At 42.5% G+C, this 19982-nt stretch overlaps 1 protein-coding gene and 1 pseudogene across 1 annotated transcript; one reads left to right on the top strand and one right to left on the bottom strand.

Annotated features, from left to right (window-relative positions):
* The first annotated feature begins 1887 nt into the window (after positions 1-1887).
* Positions 1888-18744, top strand: DSN1 (DSN1 component of MIS12 kinetochore complex). Its single transcript, XM_044263082.1, has 11 exons — positions 1888-2212; positions 3608-3656; positions 3887-4213; positions 6930-7003; positions 7657-7729; positions 11364-11451; positions 13087-13146; positions 13549-13623; positions 16067-16214; positions 17286-17373; positions 17942-18744. The coding sequence occupies exons 2-11, from the start codon at positions 3623-3625 to the stop codon at positions 18043-18045; spliced, it is 1071 nt and encodes a 356-aa protein (XP_044119017.1). The 5' UTR covers positions 1888-2212; positions 3608-3622; the 3' UTR covers positions 18046-18744.
* Positions 10075-10396, bottom strand: LOC122915824 (annotated as a pseudogene).
* Positions 18745-19982: the final 1238 nt, after the last annotated feature.

Raw genomic sequence — 19982 nt, forward strand, 5'->3', positions numbered from 1 at the left:
AGCAGGGTAGAAGTCAAAATGTCTTTTATGACTAAACTTTGAAAATCACAGTCATTTCTGTGGTATCTTACTGGTTATACAGATCAGCTCTACTCAGTGTGGGAGAGGAACACACAGGGCATGAACATCAGGAAGCAGACACTATTGGGGACCATTTTGGAAGCTGGCTATCATTTGAAAAATCTACATGTTCCTCCCTCTCTTTCTCTGGGGGTGGGATGTGTGTGTGGTGGGTAAGGCTGACAACTAAGTTTGTGCTAGGCATTGAGAATGCAGTAGATAGGCCTGGAAGACAGGAAAGCAAATGTCAATGGCAGAGGAACCCAGGGTGTTCAGGGAGCCAGGAGGAACCAGAAGACTCCACAGAAGGACATCTGAACCTGAAGTTGAGATGTTAAATAAATGAAGGGGATAGTGGTATATTACAGGCAGGAGACAGACAGGAGGTGGCTCCAGGGTGAGACAGTGCACATACGGAAGCCTAGTAGAAAGAGAGCAGAACAGAATTGGGAACCCAAAGATGGTCACCAGAGTTAGGAGTGATGAAAAAGTCTGGGTCAAATCACGCAGTGAGTTATAAGGGAAGAAACGTCCACATCCTGTAGACCGTAAGAACCCCTGGGAGAAATGAACGCAGAGGAAGGACAGAGAATCTATTGGGTCTGGAATCCATGAACCAATATTTTCACTGTGCCTCAGGATAACCAGCCGTGGCTGGGAACATTGTGTTCTGTTCTTGGGACATTGACAAATGATAAGCTGAAGAGGAGGAACTGGGTACCAATAGTCCCAGAAAGTGATATTCTGGGAACCAAGAGCAAAATCTCTGCTTTCAGATGGCTATTAGAGCCAGCAGGCTGCAACCACAGGGTGGAAAATTTTCAGGAAGGCAGATTTCTACCTCCCATCAGAAAACCTTTCCAAGGACCGCAGCTGCTACAGAAGGATGACCCCAGTAACATTCCAGCTGTTGCTCCCCAACTCTTCTTTCAGACTTTATGGACTGCTAATAATTCAACATTCGGTTTCAGATCCGAAAGAAAGGACTGCATTTGCAGGGCGACATTTCCATGGCATCATGCTAGGTGCTGCTCTCTGGGGCCTCCCTTGCCAGCAAGGGATAGTGGAATAGACACAGCTGGGCTTCTGGGAACACAGAGTTTTCAGTCTGGAGCCTCAGAGAAAAATCTAAGAGAGATGAATCCTCAGCTGAGGCTTAAAATTGGGAGAATTTGCAGAAAAAAGCTGGAATGGGCTTCCCAGGCAGAGGGGACGGCTTGAGCAAAGGAGCAGAGGGAGGAAGCAACAAGGACTTGCAGAGGAGCTGCAAGCAGTTTGGGGAAGGGGTGGCCTGCCATAAGGCTGCACAGGAGAGTTCTTGAGCTTTGCCAGTATTAAACGGGTCACAGGAAATAAAGTGCTAGAGCAGGAGAGGGATGGAGTAAAACAAACTGAGTACAGAGCTCCACTGTGCTCTGGGAGAGACACGGCCCATGTTTTTGAGGTTAACAATATAAAGCGAGGGTGGAGACCATGGTCTAACCACGGAGGAGACCATCAGATGCCCCGTGACCCACTGTATTCATTTGGCAAGTACCTCTCTGGGCCAAGACCTCCCCCTGCCCCATCTTCAATGGGCTCTAAGCGCGTGCAGCGTAAACAACAAGACGAGGTTAAGAGTCCGTAGGCGGGGACTCCGGAGGCGTGGCGTAGCTGGGGAAATAGTTTTCTTGGCCGAGTCTTAACCATTAAAGACTCGGACAAGGGGGCAGGGGCGGGAGGGAGGCAAAAGCTTTGAACACCAGTTACGCATGCGCATCGAAGGCGGTCGGCATCCTGCGCATGCGTGCACGGACCCGGCAGGCTGCCAACTGCGCAGGCGCTCGTGGTTGGCGGGACTTTCAGAAGCCGCGGCAGCCTTGGGGTCGCAGATAGCTGTCAGCGCTCCAGGCCGGAGAGGAGCGGCGGCGGTGGTACAGGACGTCGAAGCTCGACCCTTGACCGCGAAGAGTGATTTGCATGCTCGTATCTCCGGGACGGAGTTTGCGGGCTGGCCCGGCGTCATCCGGAAGTCGCAGATCTCTCCGTGGACGCTGTTTGGCTTATCCCAGTACCGGCTCCTTGGCATCAGACCTCTCCGCCCAGCCCAGACCGGTCGCCGCCTCCCAGACAGAGGGGACCGAGGGATTCAGGGCGTTGCGGCCTTCTCCAGGTGAGAGGAATCCCAAAGGCGGGCTGCGCCTCTCGCTTGGGGCCTGTGCAGAACGGTGTTTGAAGGCTGGGGGTGGGTCAAGGCCTGGGTTCGAATTCCACCTGCGCCCCCGCACCCCGGAATTGCCCCTAGTGGGCCGAGCTTTTGCTCCTCTGAACCTCAGTTCCCCTATCTGTACGGAGAAATAATGATAGTATTTCCAGAGCTGTGGAAAGGATTCTGTGGGATAATGAGATAATGATGCAAATAAACCGCCTGCGTACATATATACACAGATCGTGGCATATAGTAAGCGCTTAGCAAGCAGCTTAACAAATGACCTTTGTTGTTATTATCCAAGCTTGAATCTGTAATACAGCCCTGATTGTGGGGATCTAGATCCTTGACCTCCCCACCCTTGTTCTGTAACTTTTCCCGTTCTGTCCCTCCCTATATATTCATTTATCTTTAATTAGAGTCTCTCCCCCTCAAACAGATTTCTGCTGGGAGGGAGGGGTAATCCTTGAATATGCAGAGATGCCCCTGTCATGTCCTTCCTTGCTTTCCTCCAGTCAGTTGTCTGTGACAGCCACTAGGAATACAAATACAGTCTGGCTGGGAAGACACACCTAAACACACTTGACAGTGCTAGGAAAACTAAGGGGTGGAACTACCAACTTTGTTTAGAGAAGTGGCTGGAAAGCTTCGCATTTAGGCTAGGTTGGGAAGGCTGAATAAGTCTTACAGGCAGGGTGTGTGTAGAGATTCAAGAGTGGTGCAGGGAATGGGGGTGGCAGGAGAGAGCCGGGATGGGTAGGTTAGGACTAGTTAATGAAAGGTGTCGAATATACTGGAAGAATCTCTGCTGCTGTCTAAAGAAAGGATTGGAGAGGAGCAGTACTGGATGTTGGAAAACTAGTGGAAAGGCTGTAAGATTATTCTGGGGAGGGGGAAGCAGATGGTGGAAGTTCTGAGATCTGAACTAAACTGAGAACTGGAAGTGGAGAGACTGTTGGAGGTAGGATGGACAGTACTTTGGATGTAGAGATTATACATAAGAAGGATGATGTGATTTTTCTAGTTTGGAAGACCGTGTAGATCATAATGCCATCTAGGATATGAAGGACTAGTTAAATAATTGGGAAATAAAGGAGGGTGTGTGTTAAGCAAGACATGAGTATTTCTGACGATGACTTCTGTAGAGATTCAGTACAAGAGGTGATGATGGTCTGATAGTCTCTGGAGGAGGTAGATGCGGTGGGACTAGGCTGGGCCTTGTCAGGTAGGTAGTATTTCATGGGGCAGAGATGAGGTTGGAAAGGCTGGACAACACAAAGTCTCTTTTGGGGTAGTAAAGCCCCAGCGAGACTGAGGCTGAAATGTGAGGAACAGATCACCTTGTTTTCCTCTTTTCAGGGATCTTCATCCAGGATGACTACAGTAATTAGATCGGAGACCACAGAAGGTAAGTACTGTAGTAAAATGGAGGCCCTCTGGCCTTGGGTTCAGCTTTCTGAGCTATTCACAAATGCTTTCTTGGCTCCTGGTGGATTTGGAATTCCATATTCACATGTTTACAGAGATGCTTCCTCACTGCTTCCATGATCTGGGGCATACATTTTCTTTTTCCACCTTTTTGCTCAGATGCATTGTTGTGGTGGGTTTGATTTTGTATTCTGACTTTTTCATAACAAGTGCTAGAAGAGGAACCAGTGACATCTAAGACTCATGATCATCCACTGGAATCGGATCCCATCCCTACGGAAGTGTGTAGCAAATCACCTGCCTCCCTGGAGATGACTCAAGGCGTTTCAGAGGAAAGAATTCACCTTGGCTGTAGCCCTAAAATGAGGGGAAGTTGTGATCTTGGCCAGGAGGAAGGACTTCAGTCCAGGTCCCTTCATTTGTCCCCCCAAGAACAATCTCCTGATCGTCAAGACAAAAGTCAATCTTGGCGGCGAGCAAGTATGAAGGAAATGAGCCGGCGGAAGTCACTGCCTGCCTTTCATCAGGGCATCACAGGTGGGATGCTGTGTACGTAAGACAGGAGTTCCAGCTCAGATAAGAGGCAGTGAGGTATGGCAGAAAGAATGGAGGATTGACTTGGCTCTGCTACTTGTTTTGTGACTGAGCAAATCACGTCACCCCTGTCAACCTCAGTTTCCTCATCTGTAAGAGAGATCCTGAGTACTAATGTCAAACACCTAGTAAGTGTTCCATATGATTGCTATCCATGTTAGCAGCTGCCTGTTGTAACCTCCACCATGATCAGAAATTCTAGTTTGTCATTGTTCAACACTCACCTCTGCTAGGAGGAGAGGCATTAAAGATTTCTTCTTATGGGTTTCTGTTATTTGCTAAAGTGAAACAGAGGTGGGTGGGTTGCTACCTGATTATAGGCTTTATAACTAAAAATATTTCAGAGGGAGGATGCATGTAAAAATATCTTGGTGAAAGCTAAGTTTTTAAACATGCCGTATTTGAATGTGATTTGTGTGAATATACAATAATAATTACATCTCAGTAAGCACTGAAGTACAAGATTGAATGTGGAAAGTCCAGCACATTTCAGGAAGAACTTACTAGTTGTATAACCTTGAGCAGATTACTTAAGCTCCTTTGCCTTACAGTCCTTATCAGGAAATGGGATGAAATGATACTTATTTTACAGGTTTGTGTGAGAATTAAATGAATTGATAGATAACACAGTTCTTGGCTTATAGTAAGTAAATAACAGCAATGTTATTTTAAAGATATTACTTTAAAGATATTAGCTCATTTCCAGATGGCCTGATGTCTAGAAGGAAATCTGGTTAAAAATAGCCATTTAGCATATTGCTGCCACAATTGTGCTCATACACTTCACTCTGTAGGTGTGTCAAGAAAATAGCAGCAGTTTCCTAAGATTACCCCTATCTTTATCTCTATTCTAGGGCTTGTGGACCTAAAATTCTGAATAGCAGAAAATCACTGATGTAATAAAATTGGTTATCTCCTCATTATTCTTGGCCATTTGCCAGATTTCTTTGGTTATAGGCAGAAGGTATCCTGTTTTTCTGTACGAACAGCAATGAGAAATAATTAGGAGGCAAAAGAACTAAAAACACAGCCAGCTGAAGCTGGAGGACAAAAATACATGTATCTCAAATTTTCTTTGCTATATAATAATTGATGTTTTTAGAGGGACATAATTGAAAAAGAAAAAAAAAAACCTACATCTTATAGTCATTTGAGGATTCAGTGGCATAATTATGTAAAATTCCCCACCAATTCAGGGGGACTTACCATGTGACCTTGGACAAATTACCTATCATCCAGCCTTTGTGCCTCAGTATCCTACTTTGTAAAATGGAATTAATAAGCTACTTGCCTTTGGTTTTAATGAGGTGTGCATAACATTTAATGAAATGCTTTTCTATTTATAGCAAGTGTTCAACAAATTGCTATTAATGTTATTATAAGGTCATTACAGAGAAGCAACATGGCTCTTAGTGGGAAAATACACTTTTTTTGGTGGCAGACTTGGGATTGAATTCTGGCTCCACCTATATCTGGCCTCCAGCTTCAATTTTCCCATCTGTAAAATGGAGCTTGTAGTTTACAGGACAGTGTATTTAAAGCACACTGGAGTAGCACCTGGCTGACTTACTCCATAGAGCATGTGACTTTTAGTAAGATTTTATTTATTTATTTCAAAGAGAGAGAGACAGAAACAGAGCATGAGCTGGGGTGGGGAGGGAGAGGGAGAAGCAGACCCTCTGCTGGACAGGGTGCCCTACGTGGGACTCCATCCCAGGACCCTGAGATCCTGACCTGAGCCGAAAGCAGATGTTTAACTGACTGAGCCACCCAGGGCGCCCCAAGCATGCAACTCTTGATCTCAGGGTCCTAAGCTCAAGCCCCACCTTGGGCATGGAACCTACTCAAAAAACAAACAAACAAACAAAAAACCCTGCAGTGCCTGTCATAAAGATACTCAAATGTTCCCACCTTCTTTCCTTAAATGCTGAAAATAAAACATCAAAAACAAGTTAAGTAATTTTTTTTTTTAAGATTTTATTTATTTATTTGACAGAGAGAAATCACAAGTAGATGGAGAGGCAGGCAGAGAGAGAGAGAGAGAGGGAAGCAGGCTCCCTGCTGAGCAGAGAGCCCGATGCGGGACTCGATCCCAGGACCCTGAGATCATGACCTGAGCCGAAGGCAGCGGCTTAACCCACTGAGCCACCCAGGCGCCCTTAAGTGATTTTTTTTTAAGTTACATTATTTTTATTATTTTTTTAAGAACTTAATTATTTATTTGAACGAGAGAGCTCGCGTGTGAGCCTCGGCAGGGGCAGAGGCAGAGAAACTCAAGCGAACTTTCGGCTGAGCGGGAAGTAGGTTGCAGGGCTTGATCTCACTACTCTGAGATCCTGACCTAAGCCAAAATCAAGAGCTGAACACTCAAAACGACTGAGCCATCCACGCACCCCCAAACAGACAAGATTTTAATGTAATCCATAAAAGGTTCATAATAACTTTTTAAAGTTAGTACATTAAACTGATAAATTTCATTTTTTGGTGATTCAAAAAAAAATTAGATAAACTTTTTATGAATTCTCCTTTTAAGTAGAAAATGCTGCCTAGAAATTCTTGCCTGAAGTTAGACCCCATCAAGAGGGAGGGCAATTTTTATTTTTTTTTACTTTACTGTGTTAGTATCTAACTCCTTACATGTGGTGATATTTTATGTTAGAGCTCAGCAGATCCATCAGTGGCAACTTAACAGAAAGCAAACGGCTGGTCGCTCTCCTGCTTTCCAGTTTCCAGGTAAGATTCTTGGGATTGAGAAATGCTTTCTTTTTCTATTCCTTTCTCTTTTTCTTTTTCCTTTTTTAAACTGTTGCTGTGACAGCTCCAAAGAGAGATCAGTATTGTGTGATATATCAATTAAGATGAAAAGAAGTTTCTTTCTAGGTGGGATTAATTTAAAAGCCACATTTAATCCCAGCAGCAGCTGATTTTTCTCTCTGGACTAGGCCTTCTACCAGTCCCACTGGTGCTATTGCTGCTGCTAACTGAGCACCTGAGAGTCAGAGATGTCCTCAGTCTAGTATGTTTTGCCCATTGGCAGCAAATGATGGGAATTTAAAGTGGGTGAAAGTCAGTATCTAAGTTAAAGCAGACATTTGAGGTCTGACTATCTACTGATTGGGAATTATATGGCTAACTGGCAATTACAGCAGTTTAGAGAAGTCATTTGTGTTACTTAAATGACCATGTTTCTCTGAACCAAAAATCAAAATGTATAGTCTGAGCAAGGAGATTTTTCCTGATCTACTTACTTGTTTATATGAAAAATCTTAGGTATAAAAATTAATCATGTTTACTTTCACATTGATGAAACATCATGAAATTATGTGAACTCAAGACTGGCCTGGAAAATCATGGTGGTTGTACTGAAAATGCTTTCCTTTATTTAGTTCTCTGTTCGGAAACTTGAGCCTTTCCTAAAGGACACTGAGGGCTTCAGTCTTGAAAGTTTTAGAGCCAAAGGTAAGTTGCTAAGAATAGATGAGCAAGCTTTGGCCTTTGGCTTTACCTTCAGTTGAAGCCCCACTTTGAGGACCCCTATTTATAGGAGCTGCTGGCTTACAAAACCAGCCCCTCCCATATCTTAGAATTGTGGTTAAAGAAGTAAGAATATATGCTTATGACATTCAGAAAGTACAAAAGTGAGAAGTAAGCCTGCCTCCCACGCCAAACCAGTCCAACTCCTCTCTGCCGATTCCACCACAGCCACCAGCTTCCTATGGATTACTACAGAAATCTTACTGCATTTCCAACATTTTTACATGCGTACCAAATGAACATATACTCTCTGTACTGTTCTTTACCATATCTTTTTAAAAAGATTTATTTATTAATTTTATTTTTTTAATTCTTTTTATTTATTTATTTATTTTTTTAAAAAGATTTTATTTATTTATTTGACAGAGAGAAATCACAAGTAGTCGGAGAGGCAGGCAGAGAGAGAGAGAGGGAAGCAGGCTCCCTGCTGAGCGGAGAGCCCGATGCGGGGCTCGATCCCAGGACCCTGGGATCATGGCCTGAGCCGAAGGCAGCGGCTTAACCCACTGAGCCACCCAGGTGCCCCTTAATTCTTTTTTTTTAAGATTTTATTTATTTATTAGACAGAAATCACAAGTAGTCAGAGAGGCAGGCAGAGAGAGAGGGGGAAGCAGGCTCCCTGCCAAGCAGAGAGCCTGATGTGGGGCTTGATCCCAGGACCCTGAGATCATGACCTGAGCCGAGGCAGAGGCTTAACCCACTGAGCCACCCAGGCGCCTTATTTATTAATTTTAGAGAGGGTAGGAGGGAGGGGTTGGGGGAGGGGCAAAGGATGAGGGAGAGAGAAACTCAAGCAGACTCCGTGCTGTTGGGGAACCTGATGCGGGACTCCATCTTATGACCGTGAGATCATGACCTGAGCTGAAGCCAAGAGTCAGACGTTCAGCTGACTGTGCCACGCAGGCCCCCCTTGTTTTATTTATTTATTTTATTTATTTGATTGTTTGAGAGAGTGAGCAAGAGAGGAGCATGAGCGGTAGTTAGAGGCAGAGGGAAGGGGAGAAGCAAACTCTCCTGCTGAGCAGGGAGCCTGATGTGGGGCTCAATCCCAGGACCCCGGGATCATGACCTGAGGCCAGGGACAGATGCTTAACTAACTGAGCCACCCAGGCACCCCTTGTCTTTTTTTTTTTTTAAACCAATTTGTCTTGCACATGTTCCATATTGCACATATAGAACTGTCTTGAGACATTTTAGTAGCCATATGATATTTCATTTTATAAATGTTCCATATGTGATTTAACCAGTTCTTTCCTGATGGGCTTTTAGGGTTGTTTCCAGTATTTTGCTATTATAATAAATAGGGTAGTGAATACCTTTTTACACAAGCCTTTTGTCATATACACAAGTAAAAATAAGATAAATTTCTAGAATTTGAATTACATAGATCAAATGAAATGTGAGAAATTACCAGATTGCTTTCCAGAAAGTTGTATCAGTGGTGCCTGGGTGGCTCAGTGGGTTAAGCCTCTGCCTGGGATCGAGCCCCGCATCGGGCTCTCTGCTCAGCAGGCCTGCTTTGCCCTCTCTCTCTGCCTGCCTCTCTACCTACTTGTGATCTCTCTCTGTTAAATAAATAAATAAAATCTTTAAAAAAGGTCGTATCAGTTTATTCTTTTACCAGCAATATATGCAAGTATCTGCTTTTTCATGCTCACAACAGTTTTAGCAAACAATTCAAATTTTTTACTATTTGATTGGTGATAAAAAGTGTTTTCCAGTTTTAGTCTGTTCCATTTTCTTTTTTTTTTTTTAAAGATTTTATTTATTTATTTGACAGAGATTACAAGTAGGCAGAGAGGCAGGCAGGGAGAGAGGAAGAAGCAGGCTCCCCGCTGAGCAGAGAACCCGATGTGGGGCTCGATCCCAGGACCCCGAGACCACGACCTGAACGGAAGGGAGAGGCTTTAACCCACTGAGCCACCCACGCGCCCATCCATTTTCTTTCAAAGGGGATAAGCACTTTTTCATATTTTTTAGAACCACTTGTACTTCATTTTCTGTGTATGTTTGTATCCTTTGTTCATTTTTTAAAAAAGATTTTATTTGTTTATTTAACAGAGAGATACACAGGGAGAGAAAGAACACAAGCAGGGGGAGTGGGAGAGGGAGAAACAGGTTTCCAACAGAGCAAGAAGCCTGATGTGGAGCTTGATCCCAGGACCCTGGGGTCATGACCCGAACCAAAGGCAGACGCTTAACGACTGAGCCACCAGGCACCCCTGTTCTTTTTTTTTTTTTTTAAATTCCAAAATGTGTTGATTGGGATGGTTTTCCCCTCATCTTGATTCAGGATGCTTTTAGTGCTGCTTCTGTCTGAAGGACATCCTTCTGTTAAGCCTTGCTTTTCCTCCCGTAGGCTGGCAAAGGACAGTGGCGCAGCCAACACACAAAACTACTGTTTTTGCATGGCTAAAAACGGTGTGATTTTGTAGCATCCTGGGTACTTCACACCCGTAAAGTAGGAGTTAGGGCTCTGTGCCAGGCACTTCTTGTGCTTCCTTTTCTCTTCCGGGATGGGTGGAGGAGGTTCTTGGAGAGGGGATGTTCTTGTGGGGAGGTCGGCACTGCTGGAAAGACTCCTTTTCTCATTTTTGAAAATTGGGATGTTGGCTTTTTTTTACATCAGTTTGTAGGAACTCTTTATACATTAGGGAAATTAGCTATTCCTCTGTGATATAAATTACAAATATTCTTAGGAGTCCATTTCTAACTTTCTAGGAGGTAGCTTTTACAGTGTAACTACATAATCATCCAGGGTCAGAAATATTCAGTGTTACCCACTTAAAAGACATGGAAAATAGGGTTGTCTGGGTGGCTCAGTGGGTTAAGCGTCTGCCTTCGGCTCAGGTCATGATCTCCAGGTCCTGGGATCGAGCCCCACATCAGGCTCCCTGCTCAGTGGGGAGTCTGCTCCCCTCCCCCCGGCCTGCCTCTCTACCTACTTGTGATCTCTGTCTGTCAAATAAATAAATAAAAGCTTTAAAAAAAAAAAAAAAGACATGAAAATATATGCAATCAGACTGTTGTTTATCTCGGTGTTAGACCACCACCATAATTAAAGTAGATAGGATAGCTGTTCAACATCTGCTTTCCCCTCTGCATTTCTCACCTGAGTGCAATTGCGATCCTTCCAAGTCAAAGCAGAGACCTGTTTTTACCTTAAGCCCATAATTCTTTATTCTCCTTTAACATTTTTCATTACGCCCCTGCCTATTGCCTGATTTCTGTAATATGTTCTCCCTTTCAGTGCCAGCAGTTGAAATTTCTTGAGTTAAATGTCAGTACATGTATAACTTGTAACTAGTTTTCACCAGTCAAGTATAAAAAACACTATCATAAATGTCATAAAGAGGAGTTGTCTTCCATTTTATCTATACCTACTCAAGTAAAAAGATAAAATCTTTCTGCATATTTATACTACTACTTTGAATGGGTAAGAGGGCCAGAACGTAACAGGGAACCCTAGAGCTGAGACCACCTTGAGTATATGTTGTCAGCAGCTTGCTGTGAAAATTCATACTCTTTTTATTTTATAATATGTTTTTTCCCCCTCTAGCATCTTCTCTTTCTGAAGAATTGAAACATTTTGCAGAGAGCCTGGAAAGTAATGGAACTCTACAAAAATGTTTTGAAGATTCAGAAGGGTATGTGCATTTCCCCTTCTGTCCTAAATTATAACTTAATTACGACTTTTCATTATAATTTGTTTATTCACTCAAACATTATCCAGCATCTTCTACACACCAGGCTCTTCTAGATGCTAAAGATAAAATGATAAGTCAAGCAAGGTCTTTCTTATGTGTTTTAACAGGAGAGACAAACAGATACATAGAAAATAAGGATTTCAGTTAGTGATGATCTAAGAAGTTAGTAACTGTGGTAGTGACTTGATAGAGTGGGCAACTCTAGTTAGTGTTCAGAGAAAATCTGTAAGACCCGAGTGGTGGGAAGGAACCAGCCATGGAAAGATGAGAGGAAAAGCATTGTTCAAATCTTTGCTGGAAATGCAAGTTGGTGATAAACTTATGTTCTTCAGCTATTGGCAAGGAAGAATATTAGAAGTTTTTAAATCTCGGTCTCAAACTGGTAGTTCCTCAATGGGGACAGGACCTAACTCTCTAGTTCCTGCCTTGCAACAAATCATGTCACTTGGGCCTACCTTATAAAACTTTTTAGTTTTATTTATAATGGCAAATATTTCACAAATGTCTACTTTCCCACAGATTGTTAGAATTACAATTGCTATCCAGGAAATGAAAAATATGTTGGCTCGACATAGTATCTCTTTTAATGCAGTGTATTTTAGCTACCAGCTGCTGCATCTCAGCCAGAGATGATAGAGGCTGTGTGTCACAGGCCTTGGTAGAGAAAAATGAAAAGTGGAACAACTAACTTGTTTTTACCAGGTAGAGTACCAAGTACATCTGCAGAATATTGGCATTTTCAGTGCCTGCTTCTTTTCCATTAGCATTAGTCAACCAGCTGAGCTGAGCCATTGGTGTAAGTAAACATCATCCCTCTCCACTGATATCATCATTTTGAGTGGGAAGAAAATATGGTCATATACAAAGTATTGTTGGGCCTTAAAAGATGACTCAAAAATGATGTGAACAAGGGCACCTGGGCAGCTCAGTCAGTTGAACATCTAGCTCTTGGATTCCACTCAGGACCTGATCTCATGACTTGTGAGATCAAGCCCTGAGTTGGGCTCCATCCTCAGAGGGAGTCTGCTTGGATATTCTCTCTGTCCCTTCCTCCACTCACGCTTTTTTCTCACTTTCTCTCAAATAAATAAATCTTTAAAAAAAAAAAAAATGGTGTGATTTTTGGAGGTGGGAAATTCCAGATGTTTGAGTGTCAGGCTGAGTGAGATTATATGGGGTAGAATAGGTAGAAAAGAAAGGCAACAATTAGTATCAAAATTAATGAGTTGGTTGAAGCCAAAACAGGCTCAAGTGCCAGGTTAAAGAGTTTTGACTTATTTTGAATGCAGTCAAGAGTCACAGAGTTTTAGGCAAGGAAAGTAAAATTAAGGAATATTTTAGGGAAAGATAATCTGGCTAAAGGTGAATTGGAATCAATGAGAGAAATAGAAAATAAAGAGACCACCGAGAAAACTGTTACCTAGTGCAAAAATGAGATAGAGGCCAAGAATAAATGTTTGTTGAAAGATGAATTCTGAACATTTTATACTGCCATCAAAATTATATAAGGCATCTTATTAAAGCAAGTGCCCTTGAAACATTTATGTTGATCTTACAATCCTATCTGTATTCCAGAAAAGCATCAGATTTGTCTCTGGAAGCATCAGTGGCTGAGATGAAGGAATACATAACAAAGTAAGTGAAAATGAGTGGTGCTTTGTTGGAAAATCTAAATTTATCTGGGAAAATAACTAGGTCTGGAAAAATGAATAGTAAATATCCCATTCAGAGTCTCAATATTAGTGTGTCAACGCTAGAATTTAAAAAGCTACATATTGGGATCTTGTGGGCTCTACTCATTGCCTGTTTCATACAGTGGACTTGAGGGAATAAGGATGTTAATTTGATTTTAAGAACTCATGTTTGATTTGATTAAATTAATATCCTCTGAATTAGTTGAGCTTTTTAATCCTTGAATGACCTTTTTACTCACATCTAAGAGCCAGAGTAGACACCTAATGTACTTATTGATGCCCTGAATGAGTCAGAATGAGATGATCAAAAAGTAACTGATATTTTTTTTTCTTGATTCTATAGATTTTCTTTAGAACGTCAGTCTTGGGATCAGCTCTTACAGCACTACCAGAAGGAGGCTGAAGATACCATATCCAGGTTAGATTCATGATTGGAAATAGGAAGCTATCTTTTACCTTGTGGAATTTGATTTTCTTTTTAAAGATTTTTAATTTACATATTTTACAGAGAGAGAGCAGTGAGAGGGAGAATATAAGCAGAGAGGGTGGGAGAGGGAGAAGCAGGCTTCCTGCTGAGCAGGGAGCTCGATGCGGGGCTTGATCCCAGGACCCTGGGATCATGACCTGAGTCGAAGTCAGATGTCGAAGGATTGAGCCACCCAGGTGCCCTGGAATTTGATTTGAATCGGTTTCAGTTCTCTTAGCATAAATTGAAAGATGAGTCCTTTCTCATAGGCCAAATAACTCATCAAAGCTCTATAAAATGTGTATTAAAACTCTAGGACTATAAACGGAGAGTTGGGGGAAGGGGACGAAGAATGGGTGTCTCTGTTTTCAGTCAACAGAATTGCTTCTGTTCAGTGTCCTTGGCTGCTGTTCCATATCTTCGGGGCGACAGACTCATCTCTGCCCTGTACCAGGGCACCTAGGGTTGAGCTAAAATCTTGGTCATGGCATGTCAGTTTGCACGTGGCCTTCAAGCTGCAGGTATGGGAGAGAACCCTGGCCAGGTCCTTCGTAGAAGTGCAAAGACATGAAAGGGGGTGATGAGATAGGGTGTACAGGAGAGAGAGGATCTTTGGGTCCCAAAGACTTAAGAAATGGGAAAGTGCTAGACTTTGATTTAGTTGGCCATGTAAGCCAATGATTTTAAACTTATTTTTCCCCAACAGAATCTCAGCTGGAAACCCAAATATAAAACGTTGCCTAAAGCCTTAACTGCAAAAGTAGCAGCAGAGAGGTACTTTCAGGAACATGGTCTGAAAATTTCCGCAGTCCGGGCACTGATGGTTATCAGTTACTTTATTTGCCCCTTACATGGTCCTCTTAAGAAGTTAGGTTAAATATAAGTTGGCAGTTTCAGAATAAAAACTGTTGATGTGGCATAGTTTACTGGTTAAGAGGAATGCGTCTAGAAGCAGATTGTCTCTGTTCAAATACTAATTACTCTTATTTTGTGTTCTTGGGCAAGCTACTTTATCACTAAGCTTGGAGTTCCTCTTGAAAATGGGGATAATGTTAGTATCTATCTCACTGGGTTATTTTGAGTGTTAATGAAATGGAACGTGTTAAGCGGGGTCTGGCAGTCAGGAAATTGTAGGAGTGGTTGTTTTTAAAGAGTCCTCGGTTTTCATGAACTCTCCATATTCAGTTATTTCAGATAATTGAGGTGGCCCAGCACTTTTCTTTTCTTTCTTTTTTTTTTTTTAATTTATTTATTTATTTGAGAGAGAGACAGAGTGAAAGAGCATGAGAGGGGAGGTCAGAGGGAGAAGCAGACTCCCCATGGAGCTGGGAGCCTGATGTGGGACTCGATCCCAGGACTCCAGGATCATGACCTGAGCTGAAGGCAGTTGCCTAACCAACTGAGCCACCCAGGCGTCCCACCCAGCACTTTTCTTAAGAAGAGATCATAGACATAGATTTCAGGAAAGCAAGTTTTGGCTTTACTATACCTCACATGTAGTCCTTTTTGTAAATGGACCTTAATGTTAGGTGGAATCAACTGATGTGAAGGTTCTAGCATTTCCTGGAGTCCAGTGGTATAAATATGTTAACACTGGCTTAATCATTTCAGAACCCTCTTATTAATAAGATAGCCTACTCCGATAGTAGAGCAGAAGAATATTGGTTCTGGTTATTGGAGATTTTTTCCCCTAGGTTGTCTTACATATATTCCCCCAGAAAATGATTATAAAAATTCCTTGAGGGGTACATGGGTGGCTCAGTCTGTTAAGCTTCTGCCTTTGGCTCAGGTCATGATCTCAGGGTCCTGGGATTGAGCCCTGCTCAGTGGGGAGTCTGCTTCTCCTTCTTCCTCTCTCCTCTGTTTGTGCTCTCTCTCTCACATAAGTAAATAAAAAAAAAAAAAAAAAAAAACTTTAAAATTCCTTGCGGGGTGCCTGGGTGGCTCAGTGGGTTAAGCCTCTACCTTAGGCTCAGATCATGATCTGAGGGTCCTGGGATCAAGCCCTGCATCGGGCTATCTGCTCGACAGGGAGCCTGCTCCCTGTCCCCCCACCCCACCTGCCTCTCTGCCTACTTGTGATCTCTCTCTATCAAATAAATAAATAAAATCTTTTTTTTTTTTTTTAGTTGTTTTTTTTTTTTTAAAGATTTTATGTATTTATTTGACAGAGAGAAATCACAAGTAGATGGAGAGGCAGGCAGAGAGAGAGAGAGGGAAGCAGGCTCCCTGCTGAACAGAGAGCCGGATGCGGGACTCGATCCCAGGACCCTGAGATCATGACCTGAGCCAAAGTCAGCAGCTTAACCCACTGAGCCACCCAGGCGCCCCATAAATAAAATCTTTAAAAGAAAAAAAAAATTCCTTGCTCTTTTTTTTTTATTTTCCCCTCCAGAGGATCAGCTGAAAACAAAGTTACTGAAGTTGAAGTGGAACCTGCAACATATCTTGGATCTTCCCAGAGTGAAGTCCTTAATACAAAGCCTGACTACCAAAAGATATTGCAGAACCAGAACAAAGTCTTCGATTATATGGAGTTGGTGGTGAGTGGGCTCATGTTAATTTGGTTATTTAGCTTTGCTATGTTGTCCTTGGAAATGTAAGAGATCTGGAAGATATATGTAATGAGATAAGTATATTCAGCTCTACCTTGGAGAAACATGGAGAAACAATTAAAAAAAAATATGTGGTGATAAGAGCTAATAAAACAGGGTAAAGGAATTGGTGTACAGGAAGGGCAGCAAGTTTCTGTATAGAGCAGTTGTTGATGGAGCCTTTTTTTTTTTTTTTTTTTTTAAAGATTTTATTTATTCATTTGACAGCACAAGCAAGGGGCAGCAGTAGGCAGAAGGAGAGGGAGAAGCAGGCCACCCCAGGGCAGGGAGCCCAACACAAGGTTTGATCCCAAGACCCTAGGATCACAACCCAAGCTGAAGGCAGATCCTTAACCGACTGAGCCACCCAGGCACCCTTCTACAGTACCATTTTAACAGAGACTTGAAAGAAATGAGGAAGTGAGATATGAGGACATTTGGGAGAATATTCTTGTATCACTCCCAAATATTGACAGGAAGCAGATGCACTTGATAAAGGCTAATTGAAGGAGTGATATATAAAGTATGGGTATTGAGGAAACCACAAGGATTGGTGAAGTAACCTGGGACTTAGAGGCAGCTGAACTCTTACTATCCCTGGGCCTGAAGGACGGAGGGGAGGAACAGTCACTGTGGTACCAGAGGAAGAAAGTCATATAGTGGGCTGCTTTGAGAGAGCCATGACCTTCAGTTGAGAGAACTAACTCAAGAGGACCCTTTCAGCAAGCCTGCATAAAAATACCCTGAATTAAGCTCCCTCCCACTTGGACTCCATCTTGGCTATACCTGCCCAGACACCCGAGGACATGGAATCCTGTTTGAGTTTATGCATGGCAGCCTCCCAGAGCATAGCGCAGCATGAAGTGCAGAGTGTGAATCTGGAGGAGCAAACACAATGTGTGGCACAAGCATTCCAGGTTAAAAAGATAGCAGAGGCAAAGCTCCTGAGTTGGAGCTTGCCTGTCCTTTTTTGAGGAACGTCAAGGACCCTTACAGCTCACAGCTGTCTTTCTTGTGCAGATGGACGAACTGCAAGGCTCAATGAAGCAGCTGCATGCTTTTATGGATGAAAGTACCCAGTGTCTCCAGAAGGTGTCAGTACAGCTCGGTGAGTGTGTGTCTTCTGGGGACTAGAGCTTGCACTATTTTATATATAATAGCCCTTCAGATACAAACTGACCTCCAAAGCATATGGTCTCGGAGAATAAAGCCTGTATGAGAAGATTTCTTTTTCTCCCCTCACAATAATTATTATGCTGTGGGCACTCAAAGTTAATGGGAAATTTCTAGTTGTGAATTCCACAATAACACAGTAGACTGAAAATGAAATCCCCACAAACCGTGTTGTTTTAGTAAATCTAAGCTTTTAAATACCCATTGCCATTTTCCTTTTCATTCTTCGAGGATTCACTAAGTGACACTGACATTACTTCCCTGTTGCTTTTCCTTGGCCTCCTCCAGCCCTAAATTATTTGCTATATATACCTTCATTTTCTCATTACATTTTATTATGGTTGTGGTTGCAGCTGGCTTTCCTACCAGACTGCCATCTCCTTGAGGACAGAGACTTTCTTGTCACTGTAATGCCCTTCAGTGTCTGACACAGTGTCCATACAAGTTTTCAATAAATGTTATTTTGAATTCAATTGAAATTTAATTCTGTCTTTCCCCTGCAGGGAAGAGAAGCACACAACAATTAGACCCCTCACCAGCTCGAAAACTCCTTAAGCTTCAGCTACGGAACCCACCTACCACACATTGCTCTAGGTCTTGTCAGTGACTTCATGTAGTTTTCCTGCACAAGGTGCTCCAGAGGAGAGAAATCGGAAGAGTGCCCGAGCACGTCGCAACTGCATGGCAGTCTGAGCTGGTGATAGCTGCCCTGTTGCCTTTGAGGATAATTGGCTGAATGTAGAGCCCTGCAGTTTGTTTTTTGTTATTTTTGTTTTTTCAAAAAGTGACAGAATTTATGCATCTGTAAGAGTGTAGCATAGATACTTTTTCCAAGAATGTGCACAATGCTTGCAACTTCTATAGTGGAATGACCTTGAGAACTAGTAGCCCATTCTTTTAAATATCCTTCATGGTCAGCAGTCTTCATCTTGTGAAGATGTTTTTTAGGTTTTGAAACAATCCAAGCCATTTAGGACCAAATCCAGGGAAACATTTTAGGGGTCAGGTTGGGTTCTGGTAGTAAAGGAATGGGACTGATTTTGTAATGTGGCCCTGAAGGTGATTTTTGGTAGAGGAATTTTGAGTGTTGTTTGCATCATGTGGATAAACATGTATCACTTTACATGATGTCCGAATTGAAGGAAATACATACTCATTCTCTATCCTGTTGTCTACAGTGTGTGTTAGTTTTAATATTGAGTTGATATCCTATATCCTGGGTTCATGGAAGGAAAGGCTAAGGACTGTTTTTCATTGTTCTCTATTTTTAATAATTTGCACTATAAAATTGCATATTATTAAATGCTTCCTTTGTCTTTGTGTATACTTTGAGCATATAAAAAAAAATTTTTTTTAAAGATTTTATTTATTTATTTGACAGACAGATCACAAGTAGGCAGAGAGAGAGGGAGCAGCAGGCTCCCTGCTGAGCAGAGAGCCCCATGCGGGGCTCGATCCCAGGACCCCAGGATCATGGCCTGAGCTGAGGGCAGAGGCTTTAACACACTGAGCCACCCAGGCGCCCCTATAAATTTTTTTTTTTTTTTTAAAGATTTTATTTGACAGACAGAGATCACAAGCAGGCAGAGAGGCAGGCAGGGAGAGAGAGAGGAGGAAGCAGGCTCCCTGCTGAGCAGAGAGCCCGATGGGGGGCTGGATCCCACGACCCTGGGATCATGACCTGAGCCGAAGGCAGAGGCTTTAACCCACTGAGCCACCCAGGCACCCCTATAAAAAATATTTTTAAGGCAGTGTGGGCTTAGCAGAAAATAACATTCTTTGCCAAGATGCTGAAGTGAACAGTCATGTGGAAATATGCCTCAGCATTAATTACCAGGAAAACACCAACTAATTTATTGTTAATATTGTTATTCTCTGATCCTCCTAATACCTAATACCCAGTCATAATCTTAAGTCTTAAACCTTGGCCTAAGTACCAATTAGTGAAAGGTGATATCTCCTTCCTTTGACCTACATTCCTTTCTTTCTTTTTTCTTTTCTTTCTTTCTTTCTTTTTTTTTTTTTAGAGATTTTATTTATTTGACAGAGGGAGAAACAATGAAGCTTGATCCCAGGACCCCAAGATGATGACCTGACCTGAAGTCAAATGCTTAGCTGACTGAACCACCCAGGCACACACACACCCCATATTCCTTTTTTTTTTTTTCCCATTTATTTACAGAGCCCCTGCTATATTCCATGCACAGCTCTAAAAACTGGGGAGAGAGCAAAGAACAAAAACAGACATGGGAGTTGGTCATAGTGTCTGGAACTTAGGCATGTGACCTATGTTTTAAAAGCCTAAATGCCACTTACTGTCACTGAGAAAAAGTTATTTAACCTCTTATCTGTAAGATTGGGAGAAAGAAGGAACCTGTATCACAGAGATGCTATAAGTCAGATTAAATAGTATACATTTAGAACAGTGGTAACAATGTGCTGGAAGGGCAAAAGCTTGAACAACTGGGTGGATTAATAGAACAGCTAAAGAGATAGGAAAGCTAGTAGTTCAATCTGAGATACCAAATGGGGAAATCAACTAGA

This window comes from Neovison vison, chromosome 8, assembly GCF_020171115.1.
Source record: "Neovison vison isolate M4711 chromosome 8, ASM_NN_V1, whole genome shotgun sequence".
Lineage (NCBI taxonomy): Eukaryota > Metazoa > Chordata > Mammalia > Carnivora > Mustelidae > Neogale > Neogale vison.

What these genes read in the sequence shown, in the direction of transcription:
- DSN1 (XM_044263082.1), top strand. Translation starts at nt 3,623, where the DNA reads ATGACTACAGTAATTAGATCGGAGACCACAGAAG. An exon ending in CTTTCATCAGGGCATCACAG is followed by an intron (nt 4,214 to 6,929) that starts GTGGGATGCTGT and finishes ATTTTATGTTAG; the next exon opens with AGCTCAGCAGATCCATCAGT. An exon ending in TCGATTATATGGAGTTGGTG is followed by an intron (nt 16,215 to 17,285) that starts GTGAGTGGGCTC and finishes TTTCTTGTGCAG; the next exon opens with ATGGACGAACTGCAAGGCTC.